This window comes from Phascolarctos cinereus, unplaced genomic scaffold, assembly GCF_003287225.1.
Source record: "Phascolarctos cinereus isolate Bilbo 61053 unplaced genomic scaffold, phaCin_HiC Scaffold_4;HRSCAF=312, whole genome shotgun sequence".
Classification (NCBI taxonomy): domain Eukaryota; kingdom Metazoa; phylum Chordata; class Mammalia; order Diprotodontia; family Phascolarctidae; genus Phascolarctos; species Phascolarctos cinereus.
Window position 1 is genome coordinate 337,209,573 of NW_027555847.1, and position 17,830 is coordinate 337,227,402.

At 44.1% G+C, this 17,830-nt stretch overlaps 1 protein-coding gene across 4 annotated transcripts in view; it reads left to right on the top strand.

The window, feature by feature from the left end:
* Positions 1 to 11,203: 11,203 nt before the first annotated feature.
* MIER3 (MIER family member 3) overlaps positions 11,204 to 17,830 on the top strand; it is a 33,653-nt gene continuing 27,026 nt past the window's right edge. Inside the window, exons 1-3 of one of the 4 annotated variants that reach the window (XM_020997451.2) lie at positions 11,204 to 11,431; positions 13,453 to 13,477; positions 16,719 to 16,864. In XM_020997451.2, coding sequence (XP_020853110.1) covers positions 16,766 to 16,864 — 99 coding nt within the window. In that variant the 5' untranslated portion in view covers positions 11,204 to 11,431; positions 13,453 to 13,477; positions 16,719 to 16,765. Of the gene's footprint in view, positions 11,432 to 11,616; positions 11,697 to 13,452; positions 13,737 to 16,718; positions 16,865 to 17,830 lie in introns of those variants that run through there. The other 3 variants (XM_020997433.2, XM_020997405.2, XM_020997423.2) reach the window with 3 other exon arrangements.

A 17,830-nucleotide genomic window follows, 5' to 3' on the forward strand; every position in this document is an offset into this window, starting at 1 on the left:
TGTTCTTCAAACATTCCTTCATTCTTTCCCTCACTGCTGCACAGCAATCCTCATATTTAAACTTTGTTTCACCTTGTACTAGCTCACTATCGCATTTCCCACAGCTACTATTTCAAATCTTCCCTCCTCAAAACCCCAAACCTATACAACAATGCACACTCAGCAATTCTTATAGGGTTTTGGACTCAAAGCCATCTTAGAGCCCATCTTGTCCAAATCCCTCATTCTACAGACAATGAAATTGAGGCCCAGAAGAGAGAAGGGACTCTTCCAAGAACACAAAAGTGCAAAGTAGTAACAGCGCTGAGATTTGACATTGTCTCCTACTTTATTGAGACAAAGGAGCCAGGATGCAATGTGGTACAGTGCAAAGATTACTAGATTTAGAGTCAAAAAATCTGGGATTCGCATCCCAGTTCAGCTACTTACTAAACCTGTGTGATGTGGCCCTCCATCACACCTTATCTGGTGATTTAGATGCTTCATCTATAACATGAGGGGATTGGACTAAGATCTCTTCCAGCTCTAAATCTTAGATCCCATGGAGCCTAGTAGTCACTCTCTCCCTCATTTCTATGTATCAAAACTTCTCTTTGTCTTTATTCATCCTTTCTTCTTCTTGCCAAACTTCTTGAAAGGTTGCTGGTTTTAGAAGGGGGAGCTGGAGCTGAAACTGAATCCTGGTTCTACCATGTCACTTAACTTTCCTGGGACTCAATTTCCTCATCTGAAAAATGAGAGAACTAGAAGATAATGGCCTCCACATCCTAAATCTGTGGATCCTGTAATATACTAATGATTCTGTCCTGGAGGCTCTTTTCTTTTCTATTTTCTCTCTCCCTTGCAGATCTCAATCCCTCTCATGGCTTCAGCTGCCACTTCTACACAGATGATTCTTATCCCTAGCCCTGATCTCCATGCTAAGCACCAGGCATCTAATCACCTATTTTTGTTAATCAAACAAGCATTTATTAAACCCCTCCTAAGTGCTGGGGACACTGAGAAAGGCAAGACAGTTCCTGCTCTCAAGAAGTCTAATGGGGCAAATGACATGAAAACAACTTGGTACAAATAAGCTATATGCAGGATAAATTGGAGATAATTAATAGAGGGAAAGCATTAGCATTAAGACGCATCGGGAAAGGCTTCTTGTAGAAGGTAGATTTTAGGGAGCCAGAGAAGCCAGCAGGCAGAGATGAGGAGAGAGTTCCTGGCAAGGGGAGCAGCCAGTGAAAATGCCCCAAGCAGAGATGGAATGCAAGGAGGCCAATGTCACTGGATCATGTAGGGTTGAGTAAGGGGTAAGAAGACTAGACAGACAGGAGGGCCTCCACATGATTTCCCAATATAGGAACATAGGATCATAAATCATATATTTCAGACTTCAAGGGATTCTTTTAATTCATAGATAAAGAATTTCAGGCCTAGAAATACTAAACAAATTGCCGAAAGTCACACAGGTAGATGGCAGAGGAGGACTGGAAGAGAGAGAACAAATTCAGTGCTACAGAGCCACTCAAGGTATGTATTTGTGCTCCCTCTTTGTAACTTCTACAAGGGTAGAGGCAGTGGTTTTTCTAACCTTTATTTACTCACACACACACACATCCCCCACCCCCACCCAGCAACTTTCACAGTGTTTTGTACACATTAAGTGCTGAATAAATGTTTGTTGAAAGAATTGTGGATAATGTGTGATAAATGACTGGTCCTGGGCAGGTTTTCTCTCTTATTACAAAATCATAGAATCTCTGAGTTGGGAGCAACATGATTCACTATCACATTATTTTCTTTTCCCTAAAACCTTCTCTCCTTATTTCTTTTAATAACATCACCATTTATTCAGTCACTCTGATTTAAACCTCAGACTCATCTCTGCCTCCTTCCTTTCCCTCACCCTCCCACATCCCATTAGCTGCCAGTTCCAGCCTGTTCTGCCTCTTCATTATCTCCTGAATCTGTCCCTCCTTTCCATTCCCACTGTTGCCTCTTCACCTCTCTCCTAGGCCACTGAAATATCTGCCTGACCATTCTCTGAGACCAAGGATGGGGAACCTGTGGTCTCCAAGCCACACATGGCCTTGGGTGGGGCCTTTTGACTAAGTACAAATTTTACAGAACAAATCCTTTTATTAAGGACCTAGACTCTAGAGGTTGGTGGGTTTACATATCATTTTCATTATAGAATTCAATGTAATTCAACTCAATATTTATTAAATGCCTGCTATGTGCAAGAAACTAAGCTAGGCTTTGGAGATACAGATAATAACAAATAACCCCTGCACTCAAACTGTTTACATTCTACTGTAAGGATATACCTTGCACATAGATAAGAACAAGGGAATTTAAGGAAATAAAAAGCATTAATAATGGAGAGGCTAAACAAATTGTAGTATGTGAATGAAATGGACTACTGTGCCATAAGAAATGATAAAAGACATAGTTTTAGAGAAACCTGGTTAGACATATACATTGATACAGAGTGAACAGAAACAGGAGAACAACTTAGTAACAATAACAATGCAGACAAGCTTTGAAAGGTCTGAGAACTCTGATCAATGCAATGACCCACCACAATACCCGAGATCAGTGACAAAGCATGTTATCCATATCCTAAGAGAAGTGATGGATTCAGGGTACAGAATAAAACATACATTTTTTGTACATGACCACTTTGGGAATTTGTTTCATTTGACTGTGCACATCCATTATAAGGGTTTGTTTTTATTTCTTTATTCTTGTGCCTCCCCCGCCCCGCCCAAAAAAAAAAAAGGGAAGGGAAAGGTAAAAGAGAACATTTTTTTGTTTACTGAAAAATTAAATTTTAATTTAAAAAATGATGAGGATTGGGAAGCCTTAGTTGAGAAGGTAACATCTGAGCCAAGTCCCAAAGGAAGATAACGATTCTGAGAGGGGGAGATGAGGAGAGAGTATAGTCCAGAAATGGACAGGCTATACAAATAGTTGAAGGTAAGAGTTAAAATATCATCTTCAGGGAATAAGCGGTAGTCCAATTTTGCTGAAAAGTATGTGCATAAAGAGGAATAGTGTGAGATTAGATAAATCAGAGTCAGGTAGTGAAGAGTCTTAAACATTAAGCTCAGGAGTTTGTATTTTGCCTTAGAATCAATTGAGACTTAAAGCTTTTGAGCTAGACAGTGACATGGTCTGACCTGTACCTTAAGAAAATTATTTTGAATGATCAGTTGGAGAGGAAAGAGACAAGAAACTGAAAGATCAATTAGGAATCTGTTACAATAGTTTTAAGTAAGATACCATGAACTAGGGTGTTGGTAAGTTTCAATGAAGAGAAAGTGACAGATGTGAGAAATGTTACAGAGGAAAAATCAACAAGACTTGGGAACTGACTGAATGTACCGATTACAGGAGAGTGAAAAGTCAAGAATGACTGAAACGTTTTGAGCTTGGGGTGAGTTGGAGGGTGGTAGAGCACTTAATAGAGTCCTTTGGAGCACTAATAAGGAAATTTGATGAGGTTTTTTGTTTATTTGTTTGCTTGTTTACATATTGAGCTTGAGATGCTGTCAGGACATCCAAGTGGAGATGTCCACTGAGAAATTGATGATGTGGGAATGGCATTAAGGAGAAAGATTGCATTTATAGGTTTTGGAACATATTGCTTATCAAACTTGTGGATAGGTGAACAATTTATAAATAAACAAGAGGTAAAGAGCAAAGTTAGGTGTAAAACAGTGTTAGAGTCATCTTATAGAAATGATCATTGAACCTATGGGACCAAAGAGATCACCAAAGGAGAGAGTACAAAGTGAGAAAAAAAAGAGGCAGAGCTTTGAGGGGTATTCATGCTGAAACATGCATAATAGCACTTTAAAGGAGATTGAAAAAGAATAACCCTAGAAGGAGAGTCAAGAGAGAGCAAGGACATAGAAGCCAAAAGAGGAGTTTCCAGGAGGAAGGATAGTCAACAGGGTCAAAAATTGTAAAGAAGTCAAAAAGAAAAACGGCTAAGGAGAGATCATTGGTTTCACCAGTTAAGAGATATTTGGCAGCTTTAAGCCAATTCTGATGAGAGTGAGGTTCATTCACTCCCCTTACCTCTCCTTTCTACTGTAAAAGTTTTTCTTGCCCATTTTATGTGAGTTAATTTACCCCATTCTACCTCTCCTTTTCTCTTTCTTCCAGCACATTCCTCTCTCACCCCTTAATTTTATTTTTTTGATATCATCCCTTCATATTCAACTCACCATATGCCCTCTGTTTATATATACTCCTTCTAACTACCCGAATAATGATAGAGGTCTTATGAGTTACAAATAGCATCTTTCCATGTAGGAATGTAAACAGTTCAATAAATCCTTATTATTTCTCTTCCCTGTTTACCTTTTCATGCTTCTCTTGAGTCATACTTGAAAAGCAAATTTTCTGTTTAGTTTTGTTGGGTAGGTGATTCTTGGTTATAATCCTAGATCCTTTGCCTTCTGGAATATCATATTCCAAGCCCTCTGATCCTTTAATGTAGAAGGTGTTAAATCTTGTGTTATTCTGACTGTGGCTCCACCATACTTGAATTGTTTCTTTCTGGCTGCTTGCAATATTTTCTTCCTGACTGGGAACTCTGGAATTTGGCTATAATATTCCTGGAAGTTTTCATTTTTGGATCTCTTTCAGGAGGTGAATGGTAGATTCTTTCAATTTCTATTTTACCTTCTGGTTCCAGAATATCAGGGCAGATTTCCTTGATAATTTCTTGAAAGATGACGTCTGAGTTCTTTTTTTTTTAAATCATGGCTTTCAGGTAGTCCAATAATTTTAAAATTATCTCTCCTGCATCTATTTTCCAGGTCCGTTGTTTTTCCAATGGGATATTTCTCATTGTCTTCTATTTTTTTTTCATTCTTGTGGTTTTGTTTTAGAATGTCTTGATTTCTCATGGAGTCATTAGCTTCCATTTGCTCCATTCTAATTTTTAAGGAATTATTTTATTCAGTGAGCTTTTGCACTTCCTTTTCCATTTGGCCAATTCTGCTTTTTAAGGGATTCTTCTTCTCATTGGCTTTTTGTACCTCTTTCATCATTTGACCTAGTCTGTTTTTTAAGGTGTTATTTTCTCTGTGTGTGTGTGTGTGTGTGTGTGTGTCTCCTTGGAAATTAATTTATTTTGAATTATCAAGAATCACTTCCATAAGCCCCTGAGTTCAAATTTCTTACCCCCTCCCTCCCCACCTCCCTTCCCAAGACAGCGCACAATCTGATATGGGCTATATATGTACATTCCTACTAAACATTTCTTTACACTAGTGATGTTGTAAGCAAGAATCAGAACCAATAGGAAGAACCACCAGAAAGAGAAAACAAAACACAACAGAAGAAAAAAATAGCAAATAGTATGCTTCGATCTGCATTCAAACTCCATAGTTCTTTCTTCTTTGTGGATAGCATTTTCCATCATGAAGCCTTCGGAGATGTCTTAGATCCTTGTATTGCTGAGAAGGGTTAAGTCTATCAATATTAGTCATCCCACAACGTGGCTGTTACTGTGTACAATGTTCTCCTGGTTCTGCTCACTTCACTCAGCATCAGACCATACAAGTCTTTCCAGGTTTTTCTGAAGTCTGCCTTATAGCACAATAGTATTCCATTACATTCATATGCCACAACTTGTTCAGCCATTCCTCAATCGATGGGCATCCTCTCAATTTCCAATTCTTTGCCACCACAAAAAGAGCTGCTATAAATGTGGGTCCTTTTCCCATTTGTATGATCTCTTTGGGTTATAGCCCTAGAAGTGCTATTGCTGGGTCAAAGGGTATGCACATTTTTGTAGCCCTTTGGGCATAGTTCCAAATTGCTCTCCAAAATGATTGGATCATCTCACAGCTCCATAAGGTGTTATTTTCTTCAGCATTTTTTGTGTCTCCTTTACCAAGCTGTTTACTCATTTTTCATAATTTTCTTGCATCAGTCTCATTTCTCTTCTCAATTTTTCCTCTGTCTCTTACTTAATTTTCAAAATCCTTTTTGAGCTCTTCCATGGCCTGAGACCAATTCATAGTTTTCTTGGAAGTTTTAGATGTAGGAGCTTTGTTGTCTTCTTCTGAGTGTGTATTTTGATCTTCCTTGTCACCAAAGTAAGATTCTATAGTCAGAGGTTTTTTTTTTCCTTTTGTTTGCTCATTTCCCCAGCCTATTACTTGACTTTTAACTCTTTGTTAAAGTAGGGCTCTGCTTCCAGGGTGGAGGGCACACTGTCCCAAGCTTCAGGGGTTTTTGCAGCTGTTTTCAGAGATACTTCTAGGCACTATAAGTTTTCAGTTCTTCCAAGGTAGTATGATCTAAAGAGAGGGGTTTACTATTCCCTAGCCTGTGCTCTTGTTTATGAGCAACCACAGACACCATTTTCTGCCCTGGAACTGTGACGAAGGTTCCCTCTCCTCTGCTGCCACAAGCTCTGCTATGTAGTGCTCCTCATCCTGGGACTGTAACCTATAATTGCAACCAGGATCCAAGTATGGGCAAAGCAACAGAGTCCTGCCTCAGTGCTAGCAAAGAGACCCTTGTGATCTCCTTCTGACCAGTTGTTCAATCACCTCACCATCTGTGGGTTGAGAGCTCCAGAAGCAGCGGCTAGTGCTGCTGCTACTGATTCAGTCACTCCCAAGGCCTGCTCCTGGTTCGCTGTAGCTGGGTCTGTGCGGGCACAGCTTGTGCTGGACTGCCAGATGTACTCAATTTTCTCAGTAAAGAAGCGAGCTCATCTATTAGTAGGGATAGGACTTAGAGGGACTGAGGGATAAAAGAGATGAAATAGTTTGGAATAACTGCTGAGAGCAGTGGGATAGAGAAATAGTCTTAGAGAAATAATTTTTTTAAATGCCCTATAGGAAGGATTAGTTAAGATTAGATAACATCAAATTATAATGGGCCTAGTTATAGGACTTTCTTCAGAGAAGACAAACAGCACAAGAGAAGACAAGTGTTAGGAGTGAGTCTTGGTTGAAGATTGTCAAAATGTGAACGGCGGTAGGACACAGTGATTTAAGGGTGGAAGACAGGACATGGTTAAACTGGTCCAGCATAGGGTTGGGTCTGAAGAATGCAAAGTTTGGAAAGAAAAATTTCAGAGTTTGAGATCATGGAGGAGGCACAGTTGTGGTCAGAGGGTAAAATTTAAGGCATGACCATTCCTGTGGGTGACTGATGGAACAAAGATATAGGTCATAGGACTTGAGTTGAACTGAAAGCCAGCATATCAAGGGAACATCAATATGTATATTAAAGTGGAAATAAGGTTTGCATGATTGTATATGTATAATGGGTATCAGATTTTTTCCCTTCTCAATGGGTGGGGGGAGTTGAAGGGTAGAACAAGGGAGAGAATATGGAATTAAAAATAAAATTTAAATTTAAAAATATATATTGAAGTCCTCAAGTATGAGGCATAGGGATACTTTTAACCAGGTATGGAACTCCTTGAAAACAGAGGAAAATTGGCATGAAGGCCAGTATATTACAAGGATGTGGACTTGGTAATAAATATTGTTGGAGTGAACCTCAAAAGAGAAGAAATTGCTAAGTGATGGTGAAAAAGGATCATCTGAAGGTGGCATCAAGGAACAAGAAGTATGACTACTTCTCCTCCTGGCCTAGTATATCAAGTTTCCTGGGAAAAGGAACACCCAGAGTATTGGAAAGTGTAACCAGGGATGATTTTTTTTTCCATTGGGATTCAGGTTTCCATTAGAACCAAAAGATAGAAGGAATGTGAGGTAAAGAGCTCTAGGATAAATGACGGTTTGCTTACAATAGAGCATAAATTCCAAAGGGCACAATGAGATGAATGGGAGGCCATAGGAAGAATTTTGGATTATTAGGGCCCGTTGGATAAGGATGAGAGTGCATAGGGAGGCAGAAGAGGAAAGAGATTTTTCACATCAGCAATGCGTGTCTTATTCTTCAGATGAGGAAACTGAGGTCTTCAGTGATTAAGTGACTAGTCCAAGGTCAGAAGACTAGTAAATAGCAGTCAGAATTTAAATCCAATACTTCTAAGTTCAGTGTTTCCTTGATAATAACTTCTGAACTAAATTGAACTTTTACTTTCTATGCATATACCTTATTCACCTAATGTTCTATAGTAATTTTGTTTTTTCCATTGAGAAGTTAGCAACAGCAGCAATATTTCTGTTAAAGCCACTTAGGACTGTTAGATTTTCTATCTCCACCTGATTCCAAGAAATCTTGCTCTTAAGAAGAGATGTAAAACTGTTCTTTCTCTTCCCAGACTTTATGCAGTTTAATCAGAAAAGGAATGTCGCCTAAGACTAGATAGTAAAATGTTCCTGTCTTCAATGATCCCATGTGAACTACTTACTGCCATGTCATCTCGGATAAATCATTTAACCTCTTAGTCCCCAGTTTCCTCATCTATAAAATGAGAGGAATGGACAAAGTGATTTCTAACAACTTCTCCCTCTCATTTATGACCATGTGATAGCTGCAAGGGACAAGAAATCCCCCCCACCTTTACACCAACTAATATCGCTATATTTAGCTTCCTGTGAACTTTTATGCAACACCCAGCAAATATATATCATTAACATATGCATAATAATGGACAGCAAGATAAGCAGTCAAAATCATAAATGGGTGTACTAATCCTTTTATAACCTAGTACAAAGAATGAGTAGAGCTATACCAAGTACATCTTGATGTGGAAGTCTGGATAGTCTGAGCCTCAGGCTCATCTGTAAAATGGGGTTAATAGCACCTGCCTCACAGTGTTGTGAGGAGCCCACGAGATCTTGTATGTGAAGTCTTTTTCAAACCTGACGGTGCCCTATCAATGCCAGCCATCTTTCATATAGCCAAGATTTTATACAGTTCCTCAAACATGGCTAAGGTGGCTGAAGTGAATCCTAAAGACTATTCAAATTTTGAGTTGGCCAAGTTTTGGTATGAAGGAAACATCTTTTCCTTGTGAAATTCATGTGCCAGACTGTTGAAGATATTTTTGTCACTCCCTTCTAGCTCTAGAGCTATGAAGCTGTGATCCCACTTTGAGCCTCAGGGTTCCCTCTGTGTGGTCATGCTTCCCCAAGTACACTTTTAATGGCACTGTCCACGGTGCATGCCCAAGGCTACATTTTCTAAAGCTAATCCCTTGCTTTTAATTTCAAACCATTTTTTACTTTGAAAAGTCTGAATGCTTCATTAAGGATTGCACATATAGTATGTGCCAGGACTGGAGTTTCAAAGTTCAGCTGTTTTTGAGTTATTTGACTGGACAAAAGGTCGCAAGATATCTTTCACAGCAGGGAAAGTGTATTTTTCCACATGTTTATAGTGTTTTGAAATGGCCAAAGTAATTTTCCTTAAAATTTCCATAAAAAAATAACTTTCATCCATGGTATGAGTTGTAAAGACTAGCCAGCACAGTGTAGCAGATAGAACACTGGACTTGGAGTGAGGAGGTCTGAGCGTGAGTCCAAACTCTTAACATTCACTAGCTATATGACTTTGGGCAAGTCACATGGCCTCTAAGCCTTGGTTTTCTTACCTGTATAAAGTAGTGCAACATATTTGTATTACCTATCTCATGAGGTAGTTGGAAGAAAAACATTTTGTAAATCTTAAAGTGCCATGTAAATGTAGGTTATAAATTTCAGGCCCTCAAGTAAAACTTTTGTCACTGTCAAAGACATTTTCAACACATCCTGGGGTGAAAAGGTCCCCTTTGTGAGGCTGCTCTTCTCTATTGTTAAGCCTATAAATTCCACCTTTGAACTAAAAGAAAGGTTTCACCTCTAGAGATTAACTTAGTGAGATTATGATGATAATATCTCAGCTCTCACACCTAGAAGCTTGATCATTTTCCCGAAGGATTTAATGTATGAGCCCTTCCTTAGGCCCCCGGACTTTGCCTCTGCCTTCCCAGGAGGTTGCCTGTCTATATAAGTTATCTGATTGTCTCAGCCTTTGCTGATGCCGTCCTAATATGCCTTCTTTCTGTTGAAAAGAATAGTTTTCCCAAATCCTTTTCAGGATGACTTTCTGTCTCAGCTCTGCCAAAGTGCAACTGTGGGCAAGTCCCTTAACTTTCCTAAGCCTCAGTTTCCCCAAAAGTAAAATGAAGAGGTTGTACTAGAGGGCCTCTGAAGTCTCCTGCAGCTCTAAGTCTTTTGATATTAAGGTGGTTTGGAGGGTAAGATCTTTGCCTTGCCAGAACTACTATTCCTGAGGGGAGGAGAGGACTGCATGATAGAGGAGCCGGAAGAAGTCTCAATATATGTGACTTAGTGTAAGTCTCTTGGTATATGTGACTTTCCAAGTTGCTCGATTCATCCTCCGTGGCTAGGACTAGACTACCTCCACAAAGGACAGGGAAATTTCCATGGTATAAGGAGGACTAGGCAGTTTTCTGGATCAACAGGTCATCGTTGCTTCTCTCTTCTTCCTCCCAGTTCTCCCTCCCCCTGTGCAAAATGTACAGGTTAAGCTTTAAAACTACCAGGAAAACGCCCCATCCCTAGCACTGTGCCTCTGTCTGGATCCGTAGGTATAATCTGCTCACCTTCTCAACAGGTATCTTAGTTCCCCTGTCTCACCCCCTACAGTTCTGATGCCTGGCTAGCCCTATCACACCCAACTAGTAGTTTCATTCCTTTTTTAAAAACGGATGTCCAGTTTTACCCATATGACCCTCTCTTTCCCAGAAACTATGCCAGCATCGTTCTCTCCAAACTTGCATGTTGGCATAGGTCTGGTATGGGCATCCCTTCTCCCTGCTTCTCTGTTCATTCCCCTCCTTGGCACTGCCCCCTCCCTGCCCGCCTGTCTGGCATCAGCCCGTGTCCACTCTGCCCTGCAACATCCAGGGGCCATCCTGTCCTGCCTTTCCTGCTCTTCTAGGGCTCTCCAGCCCCCTGCCCGCCCCCGCCAAACCCACTTGTAACTGGCCGGGGTCCGTGCGTCCGTCGGTCAGTCAGTCCTTCCACGCTCGGAAGCCTTGGCTCCCGGGGTCTCTCTCCTCCTCCCTCTCCCCGGGCTCGGGAGATCTAGGGGGTCTGTCAGCCCGCCCCACCTCCCCGCCCAGAGGGGTCTCTCTCTCCGCGGTCCTCTCCTCCCCCATCCCCCCACCCCCACCCCCCAGGGCCGCGCAGTCCCAAGTCTCCTCCCCCGGAGCAGGAACTGTCCCGCCCGCTCCAAGCCCGCAGACCCCGGCCACCGCCTGGAGGAATCTGGGTGGGGAGCCTCTGCTGTCCCCGGAGCCGTCCCCTGCGCGGTCCCTCCAGCGCCCCGGGGCTGCGGCGGCCTGGGCGGGCTTGCGTGCGCCCCGCGCCTCGACCCTCGGCTCCTGCACCTCCGGGACCTCCCGGGACCGTCCGTGTGGCCACTCGCGTCCCCCCCACCGAGGCTGCGGGAACTTTGCCGAAGCCCGAAGCCCGGGCGGGTGAGTGGGGGGCCCGGGCAGGGTGGAGAGGGGCTGGGGGCTCCGCGGGGCCGGAGAGGGCGGCTGGGGCGGGGTGGGTGTGCTCGGCCGGGCTGGGGGTGTCGCCCTGCCCCGCTCCCTGCCCTATGGGGGCCGAGCCGCCTCCGCCGCCGGGCGGGTGCGCCGGGCCGACCGCGGCGGCGGCGGCTGCGATTGGCTCAGCGGCCCCATCCGGGGACTGGGCGCAGCGCTGCTCGTTCGCCCTAAAGGTACCAATATGGCGGAGGTGAGCAGGGAAACCGGGCAGGAGCGGCGGGGCTGGACCGGGCGCCCGCCGGGCTCGGGAAGCTGCCCGGCCGGCCAAGGTCCCCCTGGCCGGCCTCTGCGGCCTCCCTTTGGGCCGGGTGGTCGGCACCGGGGCCCTCCGGGAGGCGACCAGGCCGGTGGCGGGGCTGGCTGGGGGGGCGGGAGCGGGCTCGGGCTCCTCCGGGACTAGGCCGCGGCGACGGCGGCGGCAGCGGCCGCTCCGGCTCGGCGCCGGCCCCAGCCCGGCCGGGGGATGGAGAGGGGACCGAGGCGCCCGGCCAGGGCCAGGCTTGGCCCGGAGATGGTCGCAGAGCCCGGCTCCGGGGATCCCGCCCGCCAGGGGCGACGCGGGGAACTGGCGGTACCCGCTCCCTGCTCTGGGCTGGAGGTAGGTGGGTGGAAACCGGCGGAGCCTCCTTCGACCACCACCCCCCCCCAACCTCCGGGGGCCGGATTGCGAGGTGGGCTGCGGGCTGCGCCACGGCCACCGCTCCGGGGCCGGGGAGGCGGAGGGAGCGGAGGCTGTCCCCTCACCCCGCGAGCGAGCGGGCACTGGGGGGATCTCCGGCCCAGAGCCGGGGCTGCGCTGCCCCGGGGCTTGGGACGGCACTTTCCTCTGAGCGGCGGGATGCGCCCCTTCTTCTGCGGGAGACGTGCGGGCGGAGCTGGGGGAGTCTGCGGTCGGAGGGCGCCCCAGGGGAGCAGGTTAGGACCCTCCCCCACTTTGTCCCGCACCCCGAGCTGCACCCCCAGCTCCCCGGCCCACTTTAAAGCGTTTGGACGCGGGGCTGGGGGGGGCGCTGCCCGGGCTCCCCCGGGATGATGGCCCGCGGCGAGGGGACGGAGCTGTCCCTGCGCGGAGTTGGCGATGGAGAGGGCAGCCCCCCCACCCCAGTCTGGAGCTCGCCCGCAGGCCCGGGAGGGGGAGCGGACTTGTGCGGCGGCGGAACGGGGGGAGCGGAGCGGGACGGGCCGACGGAGGGAGGGGCGGGCGGCGGGCGGGAGGGCTCGCAGGCCGGGAAGGGGTCGTGGTGGGAGCCGCGCTCCGCCTGGGGCAGCACCGGAGGAAGCGAGCAGCAGCATCCCCGGGACGGAGCCGGGGCGGAGAGCGGGAGCAGCTGCATCCCGGGGGCCGGGACGGGGGCGCAGGCGGCTGCGCTTCGGCGGACGGGCAGGCTGCGCCCCGGGCCCGGCCTCCCGCACTCGCCCGGGGGCTGGCTGGAGGGAGCGCGGCGGGCCGGGCCGGGAGGGCAGGGGAGAGGTGTGGCGTTGTTACAATGGGGGGTCGGTAGGCTCGCTCCCGCGGCGGGGCCGGGGCGAGGCGGGGATGCCCGGGAGGGATGGCGGGGAGCGGCGGCGCTACCAGCCCTTTGCGCCGGTTTCGCTTCTCCGAAGCTTGGTAACTTCCTGAGCGAAAAGGGCGGCTGGAAGTTGCCGGTTCGCGCCGGGCTCCTTCTCCCTGGGCCCGCGGAGAGTCTGGGGCGCGGGGGACTTGGGGAGGAAGGGGAGGCGGCCGGGAGGGGCCGGGGGCAGGGGGAGCGGGCCGGGCCGGCGGGCCGGGCTGCGGCTCCGGTGCGGGCAGCGGCCGGCGCCGCCGCGGGGCTGCTTGCGGCCCCGCCTCCCGGCCGTCCCGGAGCCCGCCGCGCGCCTCTCCTCTCCGGGCTCGGCGCCGTCCAGCCCCGGCCGGGCCGCCCTAACCCCGCTTCTCTTCTTCTTCTTCTCTCTCTCCTCTCTAGGCTTCCTTTGGAAGTTCGAGCCCAGGTTTGTCCCGTTTCCTTCCCCCTTCCGTGGTCCCAGCGGGCGGCGAGTGGTAACGGGGCCCGGAACAGCTCTGGCCCGAGGCAGTCCCCCCAACTGCAAACTCTCTAGATGCTCTCGTCGCTCCCTCCGTTTCATTTTGTATCCTATGAGTTAATTGTTCGAGGAACAAAACAGTCGTAGTCTTTTTTATATGACTTTTTTTTTAAACGGGACCAGTTGGGAAAATTCACCTTTAGTTCCACTGAAGTTAAGCGTATAGGTAACAAAAATGAATGTTTGCTTTTTAAATAGTATGTGTCTTGACTCTTAGCCATCAAATTTGGGGCAGACCTGGAAAACACTCCTTTAGGAAGTTTTCTTGGAATACTGTTGAGTCTACTAACTTCAGATTTTGCTTTGAGATTTTGAAAGAGATTGACTCCACTTAAATTTTGACAGTTACTTGTTCATTCTGGAAGGGGAAACACATGATATTGCCCCGCACCCCAATTTGTTTTGACTTTTACATAGATTAAAATTTTTTGCAGATTTTGTGTTGGGAATCCAAGTTGGCTGTTGTCTTAATTATCATCTATATAATGAGAAGGTTAGATTAGAAGATCTCTAAAGTCCCATCCAGTTCTGTTTATGACTGTGATCATAAAGGAAAAGTCTAATAATAAAGGAAAAATTAAGAGTGAACAGGGAAGGTGACTCTTTAAGATGCTCTCAGTAAAAACTGTCATTTAACTGAGTATCATCCTTTAAACAGACTTCTTTAAGTAGCATTAAGTAATTTATCACCAAATTACTTAATATTTGAGGTTAGTGGAATCAATATCATTACTCTTAAGTAAGTTGGTTTTAGTATGCTATAAAGGGATTTAAAGATGATTGTCAACTAGAATACATTCTGGAAAATGTTTTTAAAACTTAATCCAGCAGAGGGTAATTCCCTCTCATAGACTAAATTTTTTTTTAGCATTAATTGATAAAAACAAAGCAGCAGCAGTCAGTACATTCCCATTCACGTGGAATTGTGACACAGAATTCTAGATTGTCTACAAATTTTTAGAAAGACATCTGAAGTGAGCTATGAGCAAACCAGTGAGAGCTATCATTTCATGAGCCTAGAAAAGTTATTTATTAAAGCTCAGGATTCTCCAGGTTGACAAATTTTTCTTATAATTTTTTTTAATATCCTAATTGTGAATTAAAACATTACTATCCCAGTCTGTGCTTTATACATTTCTTTGTAATAATTTGTGTTCAGGAAAAGAAAGCAAAACTCACACCACTGTCATAATTCCAGCCACTTTAGATGATGATGAAGTTGTTTTGGGTTTTTTTTTTAACTCAGCTACCTACTGTTGTATAGATACACCTAAGTGAAAAGAAAAGTGAATTTGATGACAAGACATCATTGTCTTGGTAACCAAACAGAATACATCTTGTTTTAAATTAATCAACTAATGTATATATTGCAGGCACATTTTACCAGATTGTGGGGCTACCAGAGACCTTTAGGATCATAGTAGCATATAATTTTGCAATTAAAAGGACATATAGAATCTATACCTTTAAAGTAACATGAAATCTGGTTGGCAGGACACAATGTAATTAAACCTCAGCCCTGGAATACGGAAAATGGTCCCAGCAGTTACTCAAAAAAACAATTTAGTGGCATATATTTTGGTTTAGAGCCTTCAAATTCATACTTCTCTCTGGAAAAAATAGTCACTTTATGATTCCCAAAACTTTAATGTTTTGGTGGGTATAGCCATCTCATCAGGCAGCCTTTTTTTTTTAAGTTTATCATATCAGAAATATACTTAAAAGAATTACATTCTATAGCAGTTGTATTAACTTTTAGGAATATTGGTTGAGGTTTTGTGAAGTCAGAAGAAGCACTGAAGTGGTTCTGGGATTTTTCAGTAGTAAAAGTAAGTGGTCTAGTTGAATGAAATACCAGTGTGAAATGGAGGAAATGGAGGAAAGCCATAGGGCTCCTGGGGTTTTGTCACCAGTTTTCCTTTTTTTCTTCTGTTTTGTTTTCTTGTTGAAGAATACTATTGCCTCTGCTTTTAATTTTGACGTAGAAAGAGATATGAGCAAACCAGTGAGAGCTAAAGAATACAGTATTATATGTGAAAATGTTTTAATAACATGTCTTTCCTCCAAATAATCCTTAAGAACTTTAAAATTTTTTATCATTTAACTTTAAAATGTAATACAAAATAAGATTTATAATAACAGTTTTATCTTACCATAACAATGAGGCTTTATGGAAATGAAAAAGTGATAACCCTTTCAAAGAAAGAATTGGTTGGCAATAGCTGTTTTGAAGAAAATACACAGATAGACAGTAACTAACCAGGTGTTAAGAAATTGGTTTTTTTTCCTATTTGAGAAATGTTTTCTTCCTGTATGAACTAAATCACCTTTAAAAGGCAGTGGATTCTAATGAGGTATCTTGGTTCATCTGTTAAACACCTATTTTAAATACAAAGAAATGTGGGAAGATACAGTGATAATAAGGACTTCTGCCCTCTTGAAACTTAGAATCTGTAAGCCTAAGAAACTAAATCTCTTTTTGCCTTTAGGCAGTGTTCTGATTTTGCTTTTATTTGTTCAGACTTTTTAAGTAAGTTTGACTTCGTCAAGTCAAAAAGAAAATCACCTTCTTGGGTACCAGGATCCTAGCTCTAGAGCAGGCCTGCACAACCTGCAGTGGGCAGGCTGCTTAAGGTACTTGTGGCACCTCAAAGGATTTCGTTGGCCTTAGAAAAATGTAGAGGAAAATGTAGAGGAAATCCTTTGGTGGGCCGAAGGTTGAACAGGCCTGCTCTGGAGCTAGCTTCAGGGGGCCCTTAGAAGCCAAGTAGTCCAACCTGATGACAGAGAAGAGGAAGCCAAGTTCCAGAAAGTTTAAATGACTTGGCTAAGGCCACACAGATGGTAAAGTCTGTGTCAGAGCCAGGTCCACTGACTCTTAGAGTGGTGTTGTTTTAGACCTGTGTGCCATGCACCGTTCTTCTGAACCATGTCTACACCAGCTTCTTTGAAGAAGCTGAAAAGGTAGTATGCCTTTTCTCTAGGTGGTAAGGCTAAAGTAGTATTAATGGAATCTTGTGTTAATGTGCTTTATTATATAGGCTACAAGTAAACGAATTTAATGAAACACAGACGTATAGTTTAGAGAATGCAGTTTTACTTTGTATTTTGTGGATATAGCAAATGATTTGGATTATTTTTATTATAGTTGGGTCTTTGTCTTCTGAGGATCATGATTTTGACCCCACTGCTGAAATGTTGGTACATGACTATGATGACGAAAGAACTCTTGAAGAAGAAGAAATGATGGATGAGGGCAAAAACTTCAGTTCTGAAATAGAAGATTTAGAAAAGGTAGGAAGATTATCTTATGGTACTATTCAACATAACAAGGTTAACAATGTTTAAAAAAGCTTAATGTGGAGAGATATGCAGGATTTTTGCTATTGTAGTACTTTACATTTTTAGAGCACAACTAATAATTTCTACTCTGTTACTTCATCTTATCCTCACACTACCTCTTTGAGGTAAGCTGGTGACTACTATTATAGCCATTTTACAGTTGAAGAAACCAAAGCACAATCATGTAGTGACTTATCTAAGGTCGTAAATTAGTTATTTGCAGATCAAATTAGAATGTAGGTCTCTTGAATCCCAGCCCAGCATTCTCTCTAGAAGACCACACTGCCTTGCCAGTTTAGTCCTAAATTTATGCCAGATAGGGAATACTTCTAAAATATTTAAAGAGGATGTATTGTATTTCACTTTTAAATGTTGATCAGTAAAACACTTCCTAAAATCATCTTTTAAAAATCAAACATAATCAGATGCCCTATTTTTCATGTCTCTTTCAAAATCAATAGTTATTTGCCATAAAAAGAAACTTTTAAACATGCATATAAAACAAAACCAGATAGGAGAGGTATTCCTTGGATGCTAGCTTCTGGGGCCTAGCCACATTACTGAAAAAGTTTTATCAAGTATTACAAATGAGTGGTGTTCAATAAAGAACTGAATTACATATGTTACATACCCATTACTCTTATGTCTAAATTAATAAGAGAAAAATGTGTAAATGGGTAGGGAACTTCACCTTGGTTTAAGAGGATCTTTATGCAAAGGATATTTTCTTTTTGAAAATTCCATTTTACTTCACTTCTTTATTTAATGCATCTTAGTATTTTTGGGTGTGTATGTATGTATGTATGTATTATAAGGATGGGGAAGAGAGAAGGTAGGACTATAATTTAGTTTTTCCTTCTGATGGTAAGCACCTGGTTAACATGTTCCTTACCCGATTTTTTGTATCTCAGGGTCATG